At 60.7% G+C, this 20821-nt stretch overlaps 1 protein-coding gene across 2 annotated transcripts in view; it reads right to left on the bottom strand.

Annotated features, from left to right (window-relative positions):
• Positions 1-5833: 5833 nt before the first annotated feature.
• The window catches only part of SORCS2 (sortilin related VPS10 domain containing receptor 2), a 503745-nt gene continuing 488757 nt past the window's right edge, over positions 5834-20821 (bottom strand). For both annotated transcript variants that reach the window (XM_055435186.2, XM_055435187.2), the window contains 7 exons: positions 20216-20339; positions 18785-18897; positions 17673-17798; positions 13429-13528; positions 12621-12723; positions 9689-9834; positions 5834-8035 (listed from right to left, as the gene is read on the bottom strand). In XM_055435186.2, the coding sequence (XP_055291161.2) occupies positions 7971-8035; positions 9689-9834; positions 12621-12723; positions 13429-13528; positions 17673-17798; positions 18785-18897; positions 20216-20339 (777 nt within the window). In that variant the 3' untranslated portion in view covers positions 5834-7970. The remainder of the gene's footprint in view (positions 8036-9688; positions 9835-12620; positions 12724-13428; positions 13529-17672; positions 17799-18784; positions 18898-20215; positions 20340-20821) is intronic.

Raw genomic sequence — 20821 nt, 5'->3', positions numbered from 1 at the left:
TCAGCTATCTGGTTGTTCTGTCCCAAATGCAGGGACATTTGGTGAGCCCACCCCCTGCTTGGGACGTGTGGTGACTTGGGGTGAAGGTGGAGTAGCACGTGGCTCAGGATTAGACAGTGAGCTATAGGGGTTCCTCCTGGGATGTCCATGTGACCTGACCAGAGCGTCTAGACTTTGTGAGAGGAAGATATCCAGGCTGGAGCTTCTGCAGCCATTTTGTAGCCTGAGGACACCTTGTGGCTCTGTTCCCAAGCAGTGGCCTGTGGCTTGGAGAAGCAGAGACACAGCGGAAGGTCTCCACAGAACACCGAGACGCAGACATCCCGTGAGACCTCCACCCTGCTGGCGATTTTAACAACTTTTTTAGCCAATCTACTTTCTCACTGTCCCGATAAAATTTCCCACCTTCTGTTTCCCTGGCTCCCTTCCCTCTTCTCACTTTTGGGGATGACCTCACTGGTAACTTCCCTGAGAACATGGAGCAGCTGGAGGAGAAGCTCCCAACCCAGGTGCTTCTGAGCCCTTCTGTTCCCCAGGGTTAGCGGTCCCCACTCCCACCTGATCTGACCCTCTGCTCACACTCGGGCTCCAGGCCCCTCACCCCTCAAGGCCTTGCTGCTGAGCATCCCCTGCTCTCCCTCTGGCATTTTCTGTCTCTCCAGGTCTATTAACTCATTTCCGTCCACACACTGCCTTAGCTGCTGCCCTGGTTCTCTGTCCCTGAGTTGCCAGGAAATTCTAGAACACATTAATTATTCTGTGCTTTGGCTGTCCAGTGCCTCGCTTCCCATGATTGCCTCACTGGCTCCCAGGAGGCCTCTGTCCCCGTGGCCACCCTCTAGGTGGTCTCTGCACGGCTGACCCAGCCCCACTCCGAAGCACCCTTCACGTAGGACACAGTGGCATCCCCTGCCTGCAGAAGCGCTGTGGTCAGCAGAGGGCCTGGGCTGCCGGGTGATGTTGGGCTGAACCCCAACTCTAGATTGCTTTATGCCTTGCTGCCCTCGACTCTGGGGCGGGGGTGTTGGCACCTGTCTCCGGGCTTGCTGCCAGCCCGGTTCGCGGCTGTGTATGGGAAGCGCCTGCCTTGGACCCGACACACGGCAGAGACTGAGTGGGAGCCGCCGTCATCCCTGTGATCACCTTGGTTCGTGGTTCCGATGGCGGCGGGGGGATCCTGCTGGACCGCTGACAGGGCCAAGCACCGGGGCCATAATCTGTGAGCTGCAAACCACGAGCGTGGTCCTGTGTCCCTGCACAGAGCCAGGGCGGGCTCAGCCGTCTGCTGAGCTAGTGCTGTCAGAGATTAGCAACCTCATCATAACATCACACCAATGCCTGGGGGTCATGGGCACGGGCCATTAAGACGCCTGGGCTGGTGCATGTACTGCCTGCAACTGGCAGCTCTGAGCTCAAGGAGCTGCAAAGTCCCCTGGGCCTCACAGGCCCAGGTTGTGGAAATGAGGCCACGGGGGTGGGCCATGCACGGCCAGGAGAGGGGTGGCCGGGCCACCCTGGTCAGCACATCCCGTTGGAAACAGCAGTGCAGGGTGATCACTCCTGCAGCCCGAGGCTTGTGAGGAGGTTTCACGCCCAGTGGAATCGGGATGAGCAGGGGCCGGGGGCAGCTGCCCAAGACCCCCCACCCCGGCCCCCTCCACATTAGCAAGGTCTGGCCGCTCTCTTTGCCGCTGAGCTCAGAGGTCGGGGTTGGGGGGGTGGTTTCCTCCTCCAGCTGGTCCTGCTAAGTCGACAGTAATCGCACACAGAGGCTGCTCACCGCCCCCAGGGCCCCCCTGCCCCTTCAGGACAAAGGGAGCTGCAGAGGGCCCGGCTGTGGCTGGACACAGCGGGGGGCACTGTGATCGGGCAGCTCAGTGATCAGGTCTGGAAGTGGGGCCTCAAGTGGGAGCCGCAGTAGGTGGGGTCGCCGCCCCCAAGGTCAGCCTTGAGGTGTGAGGTCAGTGCCGGCCGGTCCGTGTTCAGCTGTGATCATGACCACTCTCAGCTCTGTGGCCGAGGCCTGGTCTGCCACTGGTGACACTGGCTGTGTTGGACGTGGGAGGGAAGGGCCCACCTCACCCTGCAGTGTGCACCCGTCACGGGCCAGGGATCGGGGCTGCTGTGTCCTCTCTCAGCTTGGTGGGGTCCTTCTCGAAGGGACCCTGACCCTGACTCCCCACCAGAATGGGTGTTGGTCTTGACAGCAGCCTCCGTGCCTTCCAGGGGACGTGTCACCACGTGCCTGGGTGTCTTCTGTGGGGGTTCCGGGGCCTCGCAGCTGAGGAAGGAGGTGACCTTCCCTTCTTGGGGATCCCACCTGGTTAGGGGCTGCTCCTTCAGTCTCCAGTTGCTCGCTGGCCCTGCGGCTCCAGCTCCCTCCAACCCTCACCCCCTGGTTGGGAAGGAGGCCTCCAAGTCCTTGGAAGTGAACCTCTACTGTTGACGATAAAAGCTGGCTGGGTTTCCGCGGGGACCGGCCATCGGTCTCACCGACAGAGCTGGAGGGACGAGCTCGGCAGATCCTCGAGGAAGTATTTTTCCTCCTCTGATTCTGGTTTGTCGATGACGCTGCAGGCTTCCATCTGTCCCTCCAAGGTTTGTGGCTACCTGGTGACTCTGGACACCAGACTTGGTGTCTTGGGTGAAAGTCAGCTCAAGTCCACCTGGAATTTGGGGCTTCGCTGGAGCGTAAGAGTAGCGCCTCTTATTTGGGCTAAAACTAACTTCCTCCGCCAGCGCCTCCATCTCCCCGTCTGTGAGCAGGGGACACGCAGACCTGCATGGCCACAGGAGCTCAGGTGTGCTCACAGCTCCCCCACTGCGCAGCCGCCACGGGGCACGTTTGTATCCTCGTGGTCTGAGCAGGAGCCGCCCCGGCTGCGCCCCGGGCCATCCCAGGGGCTGTGGCCCCACATGACTCCCCCGCAACCCCGCCTGGCCCTTCATTCAGGAAGGGGCTCCAGATAGATCGACACAGGAGCAGCACACTCTTGTCATACCCACCAGCCTCTCCCGGGGGAGGCCCCCAACAGAGCCCTGCATGCCAAGAGCCGGGGATCGCGATCAGCCAGCGGAGCGGCTAGGGTTTGCACTCCCCCAGGCCTGGCACGTACGCATGGAGAAGACCTGCTCGAGCGCCAAGGGTGCCAGCCCTCAAGGCCCCCTTCCCTGTCTCTCCTCGCATAGCACACATCACACACAGGCATGGACACACAGACACACATACAGGCACAGACACACCCACACACAGACACACAAATATACACACAGACCCACCCACACACACAGACACAAATATACACACAGACCCACACACCCACACACACGCACACACGCACACAAATATACACACAGACCCACACACGCACACAGACACACAAATATACACACAGACCCACACAGGCACACACACAGACACAAATATACACACAGACCCACACATGCATAGACACAGACACAAATATACACACAGACCCACACACACACAGACACACAAGTATACACACAGACCCACAGACCCACACACACGCACACAGACACACAAATATACACACAGACCCACACAGGCGCACACACAGACACAAATATACACATAGACCCACACACGCATAGACACAGACACAAATATACACACAGACCCACACACACACAGACACACAAGTATACACACAGACCCACAGACCCACACACACGCACACAGACACACAAATATACACACAGACCCACACATGCATAGACACAGACACAAATATACACACAGACCCACACACACACAGACACACAAGTATACACACAGACACACAGACCCACACACACGCACACAGACACACAAATATACACACAGACCCACACAGGCGCACACACAGACACAAATATACACATAGACCCACACACGCATAGACACAGACACAAATATACACACAGGCCCCCCCACACACACAGACACACAAATATACACACAGACCCACACACACACAGACACAAAGTACAAACACAAACATAAATATACACACACACAGACTCAATTACAGGCATATACATTCACATGCATAGGCACACACACACGCACACACATACGCACACTCACACACACACAAACACACACACCATCCTCTCGACTTCCCCACAGCATCCCCACCTTGGATGGCCCCGGCCTCAGCCTGCGAACACACACACACACTCTCACACACGTGCACACACTCCTCTTGCCCTCCCCCGCCCCGCATGGCCCCGGCTCTGGCCTGCTTCCCATGAGTCCTCTCCTTCCTCATCCTGGAGACCTGGCTCCCAGGGCCCCCAGCCCTCCCCTCCCAGTTGGGCCCCCAGCCCTCCCCTCCCAGTTGGGCCCTGCAATCATCAGCAGCGTCCCCACGGGCCCGGGGTCTCCTTTGGGCCCCAGGGGCATATCCTATTCACTCAGAGCTTCAGCCTAGGGTCCGGCCCTGGTCCCAGGGGGCACGAGATCTGGCCAGAAGGCTTTGAGGATGTTGAAGACACTGAACTCCATATACTGTGGTCCAGAGAAGGAAGCGGGTGTGTCTGTGAGTCTGCGTGAAAGCTGTTTGTGTTGTGTGTGTCTGTGTGAAAGTCTATCAATGTGTGTCTGAGTGAGTGTGTCCGTGTGTGTCTGTATCTGTGAGTGTATCTGTGTGAGTGTGTCCACATGTGTGTGTCCGTGTGTGTCTGTGTGTGTCCATGTGTGTCCGTGTGTGTCTGTGTGTGTCTGTGTGAGTGTGTCTCTGTGTGTCCGTGTGTGTCTGTGTGTGTCCGTGTCTGTGTGCATCTGTGTGAGTGTGTCCGTGTGTGTCTGAGTATGTCTGAATGTGTCTGTGTGAGTGTGTCTGTGTGTGTCTGAGTGTGTCTGTGTGAGTGTGTCCGTGTGTGTCTGTGTGTGTCTGTGTGAGTGTGTCTGTGTGTGTCTGTGTGTGTCCGTGTGAGTGTGTCTGTGTGAGTGTGTCTGTGTGTGTCTGTGTGTGTCTGTGTGAGTGTGTCCGTGTGTCTATGTGAGTGTGTCCGTGTGTGTCTGAGTGTGTCTGTGTGTGTCTGTGTGTGTGTCTGTGTGTGTCCGTGTGAGTCTGTGTGTGTGTCTGTGTGTGTCCGTGTCTGTGTGAGTGTGTCCGTGTATGTCTGTGTGTGTGTCCGTGTGTGTCCGTGTGAGTGTGTCTGTGTGAGTGTGTCTGTGTTAGTGTGTCCATGTGTGTCTGCGTGTGTGTGTGTCTGTGTGTGTCCGTGTGTGTCTGTGTGAGTGTGTCTATGTGTGTCTGTGTGAGTGTGTCTGTGTGTGTCTGTGTGTGTGTCTGTGTATGTGTCCGTGTGTGTCTGTTAGTGTGTCCTTGTGTGTCTGTGTGTCCGTGTGTGTCTGTGTGTGTCTGTGTGTGTCCGTGTCTGTGTGAGTGTGCGTGTGCATGCAGGTGGGGATCTGACCACATCAGGGCTTCCTCTATCCACTCCTGGCTCCTCTGTCTCCCCAAAGACAAGTGGATGGCATTTCAGGGACAAGGGGCTTCAGTTCAGCCGGGGTGCACCTCCAGACCCTGCACCTCACTGGGCAAGCGGAGTGCACTCCAGGGCCCCTCAGCTGGCCACTGGCGGAGAAGTGAGGCAACCCATGTGAGGACGTGGTGGTATCACTGCTTTGCAGGTGGCACATCTGGGTCCAGTGACCGAGACGGCCAACGTCACGGCACCCTCCCCCCCAAAGTGCAGGGACCCCTGGCCCGCCCCAGCCTCCGTGATACCACAGTTCTAGGGCCCTGGGTGTGTGTTTAGGGAAACGTTGACAAATAGCTTTGTAATAAGGCAAACACCGATCGTACTCATTTAATCTTTGTTAAAAGCATCACAAATGATTTATTGATTTTTAAAAAGGAAAAATAAGAAAGAATTTATCTCATCTGTTATGTGCATATAGAAGTGCGGGCTCGATCCAGCTGAATGAGAAGTTAGCTGTCCAAGCCCAGCCCACTCTTCCCGGGGGCCCGCGCACACCTGTACGTCAAAGACGCAGGACCTCAAAACGTGGAACCAGATAAACCCAGACCTACGTGTGGATCTACCCAGGTATGGGGACGGAAGCATATTCGGTTATAGATGCCAACTTATTCCCAGGCTCTTGGGTCCGCACACCCAAAACGCTCTTCATAGAAATGATGATAGAAAATACGAGAAGAACACCAATAGCTAAAGGGAAGCTCTATCCCATCAGCAAGACAATGCAGCTGAGGGTCAGGAGGTCACAAGGGTGGCATCACCCATAGGCACTGCTGAGCTGCGTCCAGGGGGCTCCCTGCTGACCTTTAACTGGGACCTGGCTGGCGCTGAAGGTGTCTGACCCTGGAATGAGGCTCACAGGCCAGGTGCAGGTGGACGGCAGGACGGGGGGGTTCCCCAAGGGGTCTTTGGAGAGGGCAGGCAGGCTGGTGGAGGCAGACGCCCCAAGAACCCAGCCTCTCCCCGCAGTACCCCGCAACTCCTGCGCTTCCCCGAGGAAGGCCTGGACGGCGCTGTGGCTCAGCCGGGTGGGCCACAGCAGGGGGACAGGGCGCATCTGCCCTGCGACATGCAGTGACCCCTTCTGAGCCAGCCTCAGACCCCATTGGCGACCCGCGGGGCTGGACGCCAGGGGAGCTGCTCTGGGGGTGCGGAAGACCCTCCGCGGGCCGCCTTTCTTTTCTGCGGAAGTGGGCTAAGGCTTCCCACCGCCCCGGGCTTCATCCTGGACTCCTTCTCGCAGCCAGCAGGGTCCTAGCCTGGGATCTGGGGTGTCCCCACCTCTGGGAGGACGCGCTGACCATCGAGAGCCCAGGGTGGGGGCGGGGAGGGGACGCTGATATTCAGTTTCAAGGCAAAAGGTGAAACCGCGCCCCTAGATGCTCTGGTGTCCCTGACTGCTAGGCATCGGTGAGCGAATGGGGTCGAACTGTGTGGGAAGCGGGGGGTGGGGGGGTCTGGCTCCCGGGGCATCTCTGTGGCCCCCTTGCTGTGTGTGACCCTGGGGCAGCCACTCCCTCTCTGGGCCTCAGTGGCTTTGTCTTTAAGACAGGCTGGCACCACTTTTCGGCCCTTCACGCTCTGCCTTTCTAACCTCTCCTGGTTCCTGGGTCTCTACAGGGCTCCCTCTAGGAATGAGGACTCGCAAAGCACTGGGCACCTGTCTCCAGGCCGATCCCGGGCAGGAAGCCTGCATATGGGCCCGACAGGTGGCCGGGGGTGCTGGATCCCTTGGAGGGCAGGGCTGGGGGGAGCTTTGCTTTTGGGGGGCAGGGCAGGAAAGAAGGCTGCCAGTGGGGGCGGAGGAGCATTCCTGGGCTTTCGGCAAGGGGGTTCCCAAGAACGGGGGCTACTGCCTGGCAATAAAAAGAGAACCTCCCCCAAAAAAACCCAAATGGCTACCTAGAGAGGTATTTACATCAGCTCTGCAGGTTAAAAAGAGGAAGGGGAGCGTAGAGGGAGGCCTGCAGGGTGGCATGGGGGGGGTGCAGCAGGCTTTCCGGATTCTGGAGGGGGTCTGCATGACCCTTGCAGAGGGACGGCCGTGTGAGCGGTGGGAGCTGACTTCCTGGGGGTTCCAAGGAAGAAAGCGGCGGCTCGGCATTCCTCCGGGGACAGGAGCCCACGGAGCAGGTGATGGAGGCGGAGGGGGTTGGGTGGGGGGTCTGCGCTTCTGAGAGTCCGGCAGGCTCACCCCCAGCCTCAGGGGGCCCGGCCTCACCTATGAGAAGTCAGGCCTCCTCGCGGAGTGACGACGGGGTGTGGGCTGACAGTGTCCCGAGCTGGGGGCCGGGGCGGGGCGGGCTTGAGCTGGACGGGGCGGGGGCAGCTGTCGGCTGGCGTGGACGCAGAGGGAGGAGGAGGCTTTCCCGAAGTCTCTGCAGGGGTGCGGGTCCCACCCCGAGCCGGGGACGGTGTGGTCTTGGGCCCTCCGTGGGGGATGACGCGGCGGAGAGGAGAGCTTTCCGGGCGCGGGCTCAGCTCACCAGGTAGCTGTGCATCTCCCGGGAGCTGACGCTCAGGACCACGCCAGAGTGGTTCCCTGGAGGAGAGACCGGCCTGAGCGCGCGGCCTCCGCCGACGTGCGGGGCACCCCGAGCTTCCTCCCCCGCGCGGGTCGTGCCTGGACGCGGGTGCGGAGGCGGTGGGGTGGCGGGTGACTGAGGGCGGGTCTCCCGGTGCCGGCACGAGCAGTGGACACAGAGGGCCTCAGGGTGAGGCCGCGCCCGCCACCCGCCCCACGCACCCACTGACCTGCAGGGGGCCCGGCCCCGGCCCCGGCAGCAGGGGGAGGCAGGCGGGGCTCTGTCCCCCCCGGGCAGCGGGCACTGCAGGGCGGCCCGGCGAGGCCCCGGGCGGCGGCGGGAGAGAGAAGGGCACAGGGCACCGTCAGAAACGCCGGGCTCCGCCAGGGTCCCGCGCTGCCGCGTCCTGAGACCCCCGGGGAGCAGAGGCGTGGCCGCTGGCCGCCTGGAGCCCCCACCTCCTGGAAGCATCAGGATGGAACGGCCCAGAGGTTCCAGCGGGGCCATGGGGTCCATGGGGTCATGAGCTGGCCCAGGGCTTTGGATCCAAGGCCAGCCACCTATCCACTGGGCCGCCTGGGTGGGCGACACGTCACTTCTAGCCATTTAAAACAGTCCCAGGGACCCGGCAGATACGGGTGGAGGGGGTAAAAGGGCAGTGATGACACCCCACCCCCCCAGGGGGCAGCTTGCCAGTCCTCAGCCGCACTGGGGACGTCACAGCAACCCAGGGGCGGGGCGTGCAGGGTAGGTGGGGTGCAGAAATTGTTAAGGGTCGGGGGAGCAGGGGCTCCAGGGTCTGGATTCCAGCCCCTTCCCCATCAGCTGTGTGGCCCTGGCTCCGGGCCGGGAGCATCCAGCATTCATGTGGCCTGGAGCACTCAGTGCTCCCGCGGCTGGGTGGGTGGCTCCAGTACTCCGGCGGGACTCAGGGCTCCCAGGCCTCAGTCTCCCCACGGGTTGAGGGAGTGGAAATGGGGCCCGTTGTCCCATCAGAGTGTGTGTCCCCCCAAAGATGGACAGACCGTGGTCACCTCAACCACAGTCAGAAGCAAGGGGCAGCGGTGGCGGCTGGGCTGTCCCCTTCCTGGTCTCCGCAGCGCAGAGGCCACAGGCAGGGGACGGGTGGACAGCGCAGTGAGCTGAGCCGGCTGCCGCGTCATCACCCACAGAAGCTTCGAGGTGGTGGGGCTCAGCCCACGAACGCCGGCTCATGAGAGGCCCCGAGAGAGAACCGGAGGTCAGCACAGACCCCCACCCCCAGAGGAGGCCGCCAAGTGGGCAGCTGCTCCGTCCTCCCCGCTGGCCGTGGTGGGGAGGGGAGGCAATGGGGTCACGAAACAGAGACGCCGTGCAAACTGTAAAGGGCTGTGCACAGGTGGTTATGTCCGTGTGCACACGGCCCGTCATCCCAGTGACGGGAGGAATGCCGGGAGCGTGGGGGGGGTGACTGTGGAGAGAGGCCCCGGGACCCCCCAGAGCACAGCAGCTTCACCATGGAAGCCCGCGCTCCTGTCTGCGCCACCCCGCAGGGGACTGTGGGGATGGGCGTCCGGGGTCCAGGTCCACAGGCAGCTCCGGGGGCTCCTGCCATCGCCCGTCGGGAGGGGCCCCCGGCCTGGTGGGGGGGGAGGGGCTCCCTGGGGAGGGGTGTCGGGGGCGGGCGTTACCTAGAGTCTGCGGGTGGGGCTCGTCCTCTGCGAACTCCGCACCCTGGATGGCGCTCTGCACGCCCTGGCTGTGGCTCACGGGGCTCGTCATTTCCTGCTCCTTCTCGTTGTGCATCTGCGCGTACACGGTCCTGCCGGGGCGTTTCCTGCAAGGCAGGGGGCGGGCGATCAGGGCTACGCCTGGGACCCCTGTCCCTGTAGGCCCCCAGCCCACCCCTCTGTACGATGCTCTCATCGCTCCTGGGTCTGCCTCCTGTGCCACCTCCGCACCATGCCACCTCGTCCAGGAAGCCCTGCTGCACCACCTCCACGCCACGCCACCTCCTCCAGGAAGCCTTCCGTCCTGTGAGCTCCCACAGCTCTGGGTTTGCCTGTCCCCCGGCAAGGACCAACCATCTATCTCCCCTGAGGTGTGCTGCAGGGAAAGAGTGTTTCTTTATCTCTTTCCTGTCAACATCACTTCCAGGTTCTGATCAGGTCCGCAGGCATGTGTTTCCATAAGGCATGCAGTACTGACAGGCTCTGAGAGGCGTTTGCTGAGCCCTGCCCAGGCCCTGGGGCGTCCTTTAGTGCCTGTCTCCTCCAGGGCAGAGGGAAAGGAGATGGAGGGCACAGCCCCCTCTCCCTCAGCTGGGACTGGGCTCAGGGCCCTGGGCCAGGCTCCTGCGTGTGCGACACCCACTCAGTTGGAGCAAAACTCCAAAGGGTGCATGGTTCCACTTTACAGATGAGGAAACTGAGGCTCCGTGGGAGGGTGGGCTTCCTCAGAGCCACCATTGGCAGTTCCCCATCAGCAGCAGTTCTCTGGAAATACTGAGATGGCAGGATGCACATTCAGGCCCCCGGGGTGGGCTGGGTCACGACGGGACCCAGGGGACTACAGTACTCAGTGGCTGAGAGCCTGTCAGTGAGGCTCAGGAGCTGCTTGTTATGCAGGCAGGCCCAGCCCAGGCTGACAGCTGCGCCAGCCAGGAAAGTCCAGCTCCCCACAAAGCTTAGAGCGTCCAGACAAACGGGGCACCTCTGTTCATCAGTTCTGCTCTCTTCCCCAGGTGGACGCCAGTGCTCTAGGGGGGCATGCTCACCCCTAGAACTGTGCTTCATCCACGGTTTCCATGGTAACCACCCTCCCACGATTAATTCAGAAATAAGCCCTCAGAGTGCTGGGTGAGCCCAGTGGTCACACCCTCGCCTCTCCTGGGGTTGGCTCCTGGGCTGGGCTCAAGGTCTTCCCTTCCCCCTGCCTCCTCTGGAGACAAGGTGCCTTCGGGACCGTTTACACTGGGTGCCATAAATCTGGAGCAACCCGTGGGAACTGCACTCTGGGCCTCGGGGGGTCTGTAGGCGGCAATTTAAAGAGGCCGGAACCCTGCCTCTTTCGTGCCCGACCTGCCAGGCCTGCCTCCTGCCCCCGGGCACCTCCTGCCACCCTGCAGTTTGCAGGGGTCCTTGGCTTGTGCGCGGTCGCTCAGCCATGTCCAACTCTTTGCGACCTTCTGGGCTGTAGCCCGCCAGGTTCCTCCGTCCGTGGGATCCTCCAGGCAGGAGTACTGGAGTGGGTTACCCCGGGAGAAGCCCAGATTCGCCCCGACTAAGGTCCGAGGGGAAAGAGAAGGGGGTGGGGGCCAAACCCCGAGCCCAGCGGGTACCTCCAGCACAGCTCTGACCTGGGAGGCAGCGTCTCCCCCGGCCTCTCTGCAGCCTCTCGGGACTCACCCACTAACAGCCTGCCTCAGCCAGGCTGGGGCTGGGCGGTTTTCACAAGGTCCCAACCAAACACATCGCAGTAAGAAGGGGGACGTGCTCAGGACAGGGTCTGCCTCTGCACCTGCCCGCCTCTTCTCCTTTCTCCGCCTCCCTCCTGATTAGTCCCCTTTTACAGATGAGGAAACTGAGGCCCAGGGAGGGGAAGAGATTGGCCAGAGCCACAGAGCTGGTCAGCAGTAGGCTGGTTGGCAAGCTGGTCTGCGGGGGCTGACCCAGCCCTGCTGCCGTCTGGGCTGCCCCGCAGGTCGGGAGGGTGGGTCGCCCAGTGTGAGTGGTCCTGGAGGACAGAGGCCCAGCAGAGTCCTGGGCTTCAGGAGGGACCCTCGGCCTCCAAGGAGCAGGAGCCGGAGGGCCAGGGCATCTCCGGACTGTTCCCAACGGTGACCCGGAGTGGGGAGACCCCAAGGCCACTAGAGCCGAACCAGCAAGATGGGGTGAGACGCGGGGGTTGGATCTCACAGCTGCATTTGCAGGGCATGAGTCTGGCGACACTCTCTGGCCTTTGTGTGCATCCCCAGGCCCCGTATCCGGGTAAGATCAGATTCTCCAGCCCCTCCGAGGGTACCCATGAATAATCCTGGCACTGCGGGCTGTTAAACCCATTTTACAGATGAGGATCAAGGTCAGAGGGGAGGAGGCACCACAGCCCCTCTGATGACCACAAACTGAGCTTGCCATCCACCCAGCCTCATCCCGAGCCCCTGCCTGCTCCCACCCTGGGTGTCACTACCCTACCCTGACTCCTCCCTGAAAGAAGCTGCAGCCCCCCTGCCCCTCGCCGTGGGGCGCCTGGCACAGGGCAGCTCTGGCTCAAGCTCGTGGAGGGAAGGGTGGATGAGCACTGCGGGGAGCATGGGTGGTGGAAGACAAGGCCTGGGGTCAGATCATCACTCCTCAGCTATATGGCTCTGGGACAATCGCTTGACCTCTCTGAGCCTGGGTTTCCTCATCTGTAAAATGGGTGTGTGGAGCAGAGGCGGGGATTGAGTGGAAGACACCCCCTGGCTTGTGAGTGGCCGGCTGCCCTCAGGGACTGAGATGACTCAGGACTAGCGCGCGGGTCCCCTCCCTGTCCCGCGGCCATCCAGGGCACAGTCCCAGCCCTCTGTGGCCCTCAGGCCCTGCCCTCATGCCCCATGAGCCCAGGGAGGCCAGGCGGTCTTGCCTTTTGAACTTGTACAGGATGAAGGCCCCGACCGCAAAGAGCCCGCTGACGAAGAGGATCGCCACCGCCCAGTAGCCGCCTCCGCCTCCCAGGCTTGGGGAATCTGTGGGCAAAACAGCCTGTGAGCGCTCAGAGTGGGCAGCGGCTGCCCCCAGAACCTGGGACCCCGCTGGGTAAATCCCAGCCCTGGTCTTTCCCCCCCAGAAAGTGGACACAGCTACGTCCAGACCGATGCTGGCGTGGACACGCGTCTTCACGGAGCAGAAAGCGGCCCTTCGGCTCCTGCCAAGATTCTTGCCCCAGAGCGGGGAGGACAGTCCGTGGTGGGTGTGGGGGCAGAGTGCATCTGAGACCCTGCGTGAGTGCTCAGTCGCTTCAGTCGCGTCCGACTCTTTGTGATCCTGTGGACTGTAGCCCTCTAGGCTTCTCTGTCCAAGGGATTCTCCAGGCAAGAACACTGGAGTAGGTTGCCATGCCCTCCTCCAGGTGACCTTCCTGACTCAGGGCTCGAGCCCGGGTCTCTTATATCTCCTGCACTGGCAGGGGGGTTCTTTACCACGGGCACCACCTGGGAAGCCCAATCTGAGACCCTAAATTATGTAAATTAAAGCAAGAGCTCTGGGCGCGTCCATGGGGAGGGCAGCAAGGCTGACCAGGATTTAACTGAAGATGACCGCCCGGCCAGGAGGGACACGTGGTCAGCAGAGGGCCCCCCTGTCCCCAGTGTACACAGTAGCCAGCGCCGTCTGAGGGGCCTGGATGCCCGCCCATCCCACCTTGCAGAGGCGAGCCCGACCCGGGCCCTCACCTGTGCCCACGTCCCTCACGGCCACCACGACCCGGACCCCGCCGCGCAGGAGGAAGCTGATCTTCTGTGCGTTCAGCACCTGCTGGATGGCCGTGAGCCTCTGAAAGCACAGAGCGGGGGAGTGAGGAGGGGTCTTCAGGGTCCCAGCAGGGGGAGCGGGTGAGCCAGGCGGACATCTGCCCTGACCCTCTGGGGTCAAGGGGCTGGGGGAGGGCCCCTGCACCTCTCCGGGCCTCAGTCACCCCATCTGTAAAATGGGAATGCTAGCCACCAACCAACTCTCACCAAGAACCTCTGATGGGACACAAGGTGATCCAAGCATGGACCTGCCCTCAGAGAGCTCTGGTTTTAGTCCAGGACCACGGAGTGCGGTAATCCGGGGATGTCCAGGAGGCCCCCGACCCGAGAAGTGATCAGGGGAGGCTTCTCGGAGGTGGAAGACCAAGAAGAGGACAAGGCGAGGACAGGGCAGGTGACCCAGGCAGGCGAGTGACCCCACACCTGAGACAGAGAACTCCCGGGGCGGGGCGGGGTGCAAGATCGTGGGGTGGGGGAGGGGCAGTGGGCCTCTGAGGCACCCTACTGGTTTGGGAATTCACAAACAGGGAGTTTCTGGGGCTCAGAAGGGACTCAGTCAGCCCACATGGGTGTCAGGTTTCACCCTTCTGCACAGGTGGGGGCCGAGGTGCTGGGGAAGGAGGCCCCCAGGGATGGGGGTCCAGTTGCTCCTCTCCTGGGGCCTCTGGGGGTGGGGGGCATTTCCTGGGGACTCTGGCCAAGCCTCCCTGAGTGGCGTTTGGCATCTGGGACTCGGCTCCTGTTCACAGAATGCGGGAGCTGAGTTGGCCTGACGCTTACACAGCTCCCCACCTGGAGGATCTGGGAAGCACCTGGTTCTGCCCCTTGAACTGAGAACAGAGGTGCCAGCACAGGAGCGGTTTCCAGGGGCTGGAGGCGGGTGACTGCGGGTGGGGGCGGGGTTTCCTTTGGAGGATGAAAGCTTCCTTTGGGAGGAGTTGGTAGTAGTGGTCACGTGACTGTGAATATACTAAAAATCACTGAATGGTACACTTTACAAAAGTAAACGTTATCTCAAAGAAAAGAATCAGAACCGCAGCCAAGCTCTGGACTAGTCGTGGACACCGGTGCCCACGCAGACGGTCTGGAGAGAGTGACCAGCGCTGAGGCGGGGCTGCAGCACGGCCCGCAGCACCCCTGTGGGAGGGTGGTAGCGCCCATTTTACAGACGGGGGAAGCGAGGCTCAGTGAGACCCCTGCCAGGAAGCACAGCGTGGGCTCTGTGCCCCACCCCTGCTCTGGCTGCAGAGCCGTGCTCGAGCTGCGCCCGGGTGGCCTCTGGGTGGAACCGTGACTGTGCCGGCCTGACCCACAGCCCTCCCCAAAGGGCAGCCATGTCTGAACCCGGGGCTCCCAGCCAAGCCCCAGGCTCTCAGCACCTCTCTGTTCTCAGATCATCACGAGGATTCATATGAGCATCTCGCGTGGCACCCCAAGCCCTGAGCTCTGCACACAGCAGGCTCCCCAGGATTGGCCGCTGGCGGTGGCGGGTGTGTGGCTAAGGCTTCTCCCTGACTTTGGGCACGTGGTTTACTCTGAGCACTCAGCACAATGGGGGGAGTACCCCGCAGTTTACTCTGAGCACTCAGGACAGTGCGGGTTCAGTTCAGTTGCTCAGTTGTGTCTGACACTGTGACCCCAAGGACCGCAGCACGCCAGGCCTCCCTGTCCATCACCGACTCCCTGAGCTCACTCAAACTCATGTCCACTGAGTCGGTGATGCCATCCAACCATCTCATCCTCTGTCGTCCCCTTCTCCTTCTGCCTTCAATCTTTCCCAGCATCAGGGTCTTTTCCAATGAGTCGGCTCTTCACATCAGGTGGCCAAAGTACTGGATCTTCAGCTTCAGCATCAGTCCTTCCAATAAATATTTAGGCCTGATCTCCTTTAGGATGGACTGGTTGGATCTCCTTGCAGTCCAAGGGACTCGCAAGAGTCTTCTCCAACACCACAGTTCAAAAGCATCAATTCTTCGGTGCTCAGCTTTCTTTATAGTCCAACTCTCACATCCATACATGACCACTGGAAAAACCATAGCTTTGACTAGATGGACCTTTGTTAGCAAAGTAATATCTCTGCTTTTTAATATCCTGTCTAGGCTGGTCATAACTTTTCTTCCAAGAAGTAAGCATCTTTTAATTCCATGGCTGCAGTCACCATCTGCAGTGATCTTGGGAGCCCAAAAAAATAAAGTCTGACACTGTTTCCACTGTTTCCCCATCTATTTGCCATGAAGTGATGGGACCAGATGCCATGATCTTAGTTTTCTGAATGTTGAGCTTTAAGCCAACTTTTTCACTCTCTCCTTTCACTTTCCTCAGGAGGCTCTTTAGTTCCTCTTCACTTTCTGCCATAAGGGTGGTGTCACCTGTCATCTGTATTGCGCTTCTTCCAGCCCAGTGTTTCTCATGATGTACTCTGCATATCAGCTAAATAAGCAGGGTGACAATGTACAGCCTTGACCAGTCTGTTGTTCCATGTCCAGTTCTAACTGTTGCTTCCTGACCTGCATACAGGTTTCTCAGGAGGGAATGGGGGGAGTATCCTGCGGTTTACTCCGAGCACTCAGCACATTGGGGGAGTACCCACACCTCCTTTCCTTCCAACCCTCACTCTGAAGTGCCCCCAGTGGGTGCAGCCTCCGAGCCCAGTGCTGGCAGCCAGGGCGCCTGCAGTCTTTCCCAACCTTCACCCAGCCTCTACTCTCAGATCCTCATCTGAGAAATGGGTCAATGACTCTCAACCGACTGCTGACCAACGTCCGGAGACACCTATCATCAGGGCTCAGGCCTGGCTGGGAGCCCCGCGTTCAGATGTGGCTGCCCTTCGGGGAGGGCTGTGGGTCAGGCAGGCACAGTCAAGGGTCCACCCAGAGGCCACCCGGGTGCGGCTCGAGCACGGCTCTGCAGCCAGAGCAGGGGTGGGACACGGAGCCCGCGCTGTGCTTCCTGGCAGGGGTCTCACTGAGCCTCGCTTCCCCCGTCTGTAAAATGGGCGCCACCACCCACCCACAGGGGTGCTGCGGGCCGTGCTGCAGCCCCGCCTCAGTGCTGGTCACTCTCTCCAGACCGTCTGTGTGGGCACTGGTGTCCACGACTAGTCCAGAGCTTGGCTGAAGTTCTGATTCTTCTTTACTTTGAGATAACGTTTACTTTTGTAAAGTGTACCATTCAGTGATTTTTAGTATATTCACAGTCACGTGACCACTACTACCATTTAACTCCCCCCACAGGAACCTTTCTATCCTCCCAAAGCAAACCCCGCCCCCACCCGCAGTCACCCCTGTCCCCCAGCCCCTGGCAGCCACCCCTGTGTTGTCTTTGTGGAGTTGCCGATTTGGACATTTCATATAAATGGAATCACAATCAGTGGCTTTTTGTGGCATCTTCTTTCATTTTGCATCGTGCTTCCAAGGTTCACCCAAGTTGCAGCCTGGATCAGAATGCCACTCCTATTCGTGGCTGAGAACTATTCCACTGTGTGTACGGACCACCTTCTCCTCAACCAGTCATCTGCAGGCAGACGTTTGGGTTGTTTCCACTTTGGGTTTACGAACACTCGTGCATGAGTGTGTGTGTAGACACACATTTTCACTTCTATTTGGTACATCCCTGAGGGGGTGGAGCTGCCGTGTTATATGGTAACTTCGTGTTTGAAGATCTGCCAGACAGTTTCTACAGCGGCTGCCCCATCCTCCATTCCATCTCAGCAGTGAACAAGGGGCCAAGTTTCTCCACGTGCTTGTCCACACTTGTCACTGTCTGCTTGTTGTGGAATTACAGCTGCCCTGGAAGGCGTGAAGGGCTTCCCTTTCACCTTTCAGTCCCAATCCTAGCTGGATGTCCTAAAACCAGGTTCTGGAGTCTGCTGGACGGTGCTTATCCCTCGCAGTGAGGCTGGGGTGGTACGACCAGCTCCAGCCAAAGAAATGGGAGTGAAATCGGCGTGTGCCCCTTGGGGGGCTGATCCAGCCCGGTGCCCTGGTCCCCCCACTCCTCCACCACGATGACACTGGGGTAGCCACAAGGAGTAGGAGGGACAGTGATCGGTGAGAGATAAGCCTTTACGTGATGAAGAGTGACCGAGGTCCCCGTGCTTGTAGGGCTTCACCATCAGACCCTACGCCATGCGGGGGCGCACCCGGCCCAGGGGTCGCGGGAGGTACCTTGTCACTGGTGAGGCTCCTCTTCCTCGTGGGCCTGGGAGGGGGCAGGAGCACGTGCAGGTCGGCCAAGGTGGGCAGCCCCGGCTTTACCACCGTCACCATCAGCTCCTCGGGGATGCTGGTCTCCTGCGGGGACATAGAGAGCCACTCTGATGCACCAGCGTGCCTCCTCTGTCCCCGGCAGTGCTCCAGGGCCCCCGGGATCACACCCCCTTCCCGCGTGACCTGTCCGAGTCTTGGCCGTTCTTGACCGCTGCCCGGCACAGGGCGGCCCCAGCATCCTTTGGTCATCGACAACCTCCCGCATCCCTGCCCTCCTGGGCCCTCAGCCTTTCGCCCCCCCCCCCCCACGGCCTCCGCTTGCCCAGGGCTGCCCCCTTCAGCTCAATTCTCCCACCGCCACCAGGTGAGCCGGCCCTCCCTCGCTTACTGTCCTCCCAGGAGTCAGGGCTCCTGACCACGCAGCTCCCTCAGCCCACAAAGCTCTGCTTCCTGGAGGTCCCACTCCACGCACATTCATCTGGCAAACTCCTATTCACCCTTCAGTGCCCAGGACAATACTACCCGAATTCTTAATGGGCCAAAGGGAGGCATGGCCACGGTGAGCGTCAGCCTGGGACAACCGTGACGGCTCTAGGGGGCCGGGCTTTCTCCCCCTGGGGTCAGGGGCCTTGAGTGCCCTGTGCCCACCCTGCCTTTGTCTTCTGTGAGCTCCCTGATGGTAGCCATCGCAGAGACTTGTCTCTCTGTCTCCCGTATCCAGCATTGAGTAAATGAGAATCACTTTAAAGAGATTCTGGACCGTTGGAGGAGGGCAATTGCGTCTCGTGCAAACAGGTGGTGCTCACTAGATGTGCATGGAGCATGCAGCCCCGCCTCTCCCCCACAAGACGACGCTCCGACCCCATGTCCCCCAGGGCCAGGTGAAAGGATCATAAGTGGCTTCCAAGCACCGTTGTCGGTGGACCCAAAGGACAGATAATTAGGACGCAGGGCAGCCTGCCCGTCCCCCCCGTTCCCTGCCCTGAGGACTCCGGCCCCGCCCCCCACTTCCCCGGGGTACCCACAACCCGTAAGAAGGGAGGCGGCTCTGCCACGGGTGGGCCGGGTACCTTGGAGAGAAGGCGGGACACCACGAGGCCAATGTCTCCCCTCCACTCGGGGGTGTTGGGGTTGTGAGCGTCCAGGTCCTTGGAAAACTGCAGAGGCACGACCTGAAATTGATCTGCAAAGAGGCAGAGACGGGAGAGTGTCGCCCGCCCTGCTCCCTCACAGCTGGTGGCCACACCCCTGGACGGTGCAGGGCGGGCCCTGGGGGTGGATCCTGCCACCCACCTTCCGAAAACAAGATGCCCCCGTCTGTGTGCCGGCAGCTGTCCCCAGCAGGGCCCCCTGTACGCCGCCATTTAATAATGGTCACAATAACAACGACAGCAAAGGGGACGACGGTGAGGGCAGTGGTGCCGGCCTGGGAGGGGGAGCCCAGCCTGCTCTGACTTCCCCATCAACCCTCCAGGACAGACAGGCTTGGCCTTCCATCTCCCAGGGATCCATGGAGTCTGATTGGGCGGTCCCCCCACCAGGATAAGAGTCCCTGGAGAGCAGAGTCCTGCCCCCCCCGCCTTCTCGTTCTCTCAAATTCCCCAGGGCCCCCAATTCAGACACCTCTTCTGAACCAACAAGCAGCAGGTGGTGGAAAAAAGACCCAGCCCTGGGAGCCTCAGAGTGAACTGTCCTCTCTCCATTTAGCTCCCGAGCCTCGGTTTCCTCATCTGTAAATGGGAGGGGGCTCTGCAAGGGTGAGCAGTCAAAGGGATAAGTGCCTCGTGAGCGTGCAGTGCGGGTGGAGGTGAGTGTTTCAAGGCTCCAGGCTCGGAGTGCGGTGCCCACAGGCTCGGGAGTGAACAATGGCCAAGGGCTGTCCCCTGAATACTTAACTGATGGCTGCTGTCCACGGCAGATGCTGTTCTTAGAGCAAAATGAGGTTTTTATTGGGGTGATAAAGAGGGGAACGTGGCTCTGGGTGTTGGGACGCTTCCATTCTGAGGACCAATTTTCTGTTGCGACTGTCTCCTGGGGGCGAGGCTCAGAGCCCCCCAGCAGGGAATAGATAAATGGGACACAGATTCAGAACAGGACTCCCAACAAAGTCCATATCCCATGTACTTTGAGATAGAATCCCGTGACAGTCCTCAGATGTCAGGGTGCTGAGGACAGGTGCCTGCGACGGGGGGTGGGGGTGAGGGGAGGGAGACCCGGTGCCCAGGCCCAGCTCTGTCCCCCGATGCGTGACCTCACCAAACCCCTCAGCCGCAGCCTCACGTGTGTCGTGTGGGGCCCGTGAGTGCCCCATGCACAGGAGTCGTCAGTGTTTACTTTACAGACGGGGAAACCGAGGCCAGGGAGCCCAGAGGTGTCGGAGCCGTGCTGGGCCACCCCGGGGTGACCGGCGCCTCGGTGGGTACCCCCCAGCCTGGCCCGACCCTGAGCTCCCGGGAAGGAGAAGCCGAGCTGCCTGCCGCAGTGGGGGACAGGGCACTTACCCAGCACGCGGACCACTTTGGAGTCCTGCAGAACGGAGGTCCCACAGGCGGCCTGCACTGTGACCCGCACGTCCCCCGGGTCCCCAAACCGCGTCGTCACAGAGTTCTCCAGGGACAGGCGGGGCTGCGGGTGCAAGCAGGGGTCAGGACTGGCCCCACGGGAGCCTCCTGAGAGCTCCTGGGGGGCGTGGGGAGGTACCCCCAGAGAGACGCCTGGACCTGAGAGCTCCCCAGCACAGACACGCGTCTCCCAGGGCCCCCTGCCCTCCAAAGGCACCGAGAACCCCTGTATGGACAGTGTCGAAGGCCCAGGGTGGCTGCTAGGCCGGGCGTCCCTGTCACCTTCCTGCCCCAGCCCAAGCTCAGCCGGGCTGTAGCACCTCCATGCTCAGACCCCAGGGCCCAGCTCAGCGCCACCGCACGGGGTGGGGCACCCACACCGATCATGGGCCGCACCACGGCCTCGGGCCCTGCAGACGGGGGGACAGAAGCTCCGGGAGGCGCGTGACTCTCCAAGAGCTCAGCTGGAGGTGGCTGACTTGCTGCTCGAACCCGGAGCCCAGGCATCTTCCTCACCCATCCCTGCGCCCTGGAGCCACAGTCCTG

The sequence above is a fragment of the Moschus berezovskii genome, chromosome 5 (genome assembly GCF_049115385.1).
Source record: "Moschus berezovskii isolate FMDL1 chromosome 5, NW_MosBer_1.0, whole genome shotgun sequence".
Classification (NCBI taxonomy): domain Eukaryota; kingdom Metazoa; phylum Chordata; class Mammalia; order Artiodactyla; family Moschidae; genus Moschus; species Moschus berezovskii.
The sequence above is the reverse complement of the archived record's forward strand: the minus strand, read 5'-3'. Positions and strand labels throughout refer to the sequence as shown.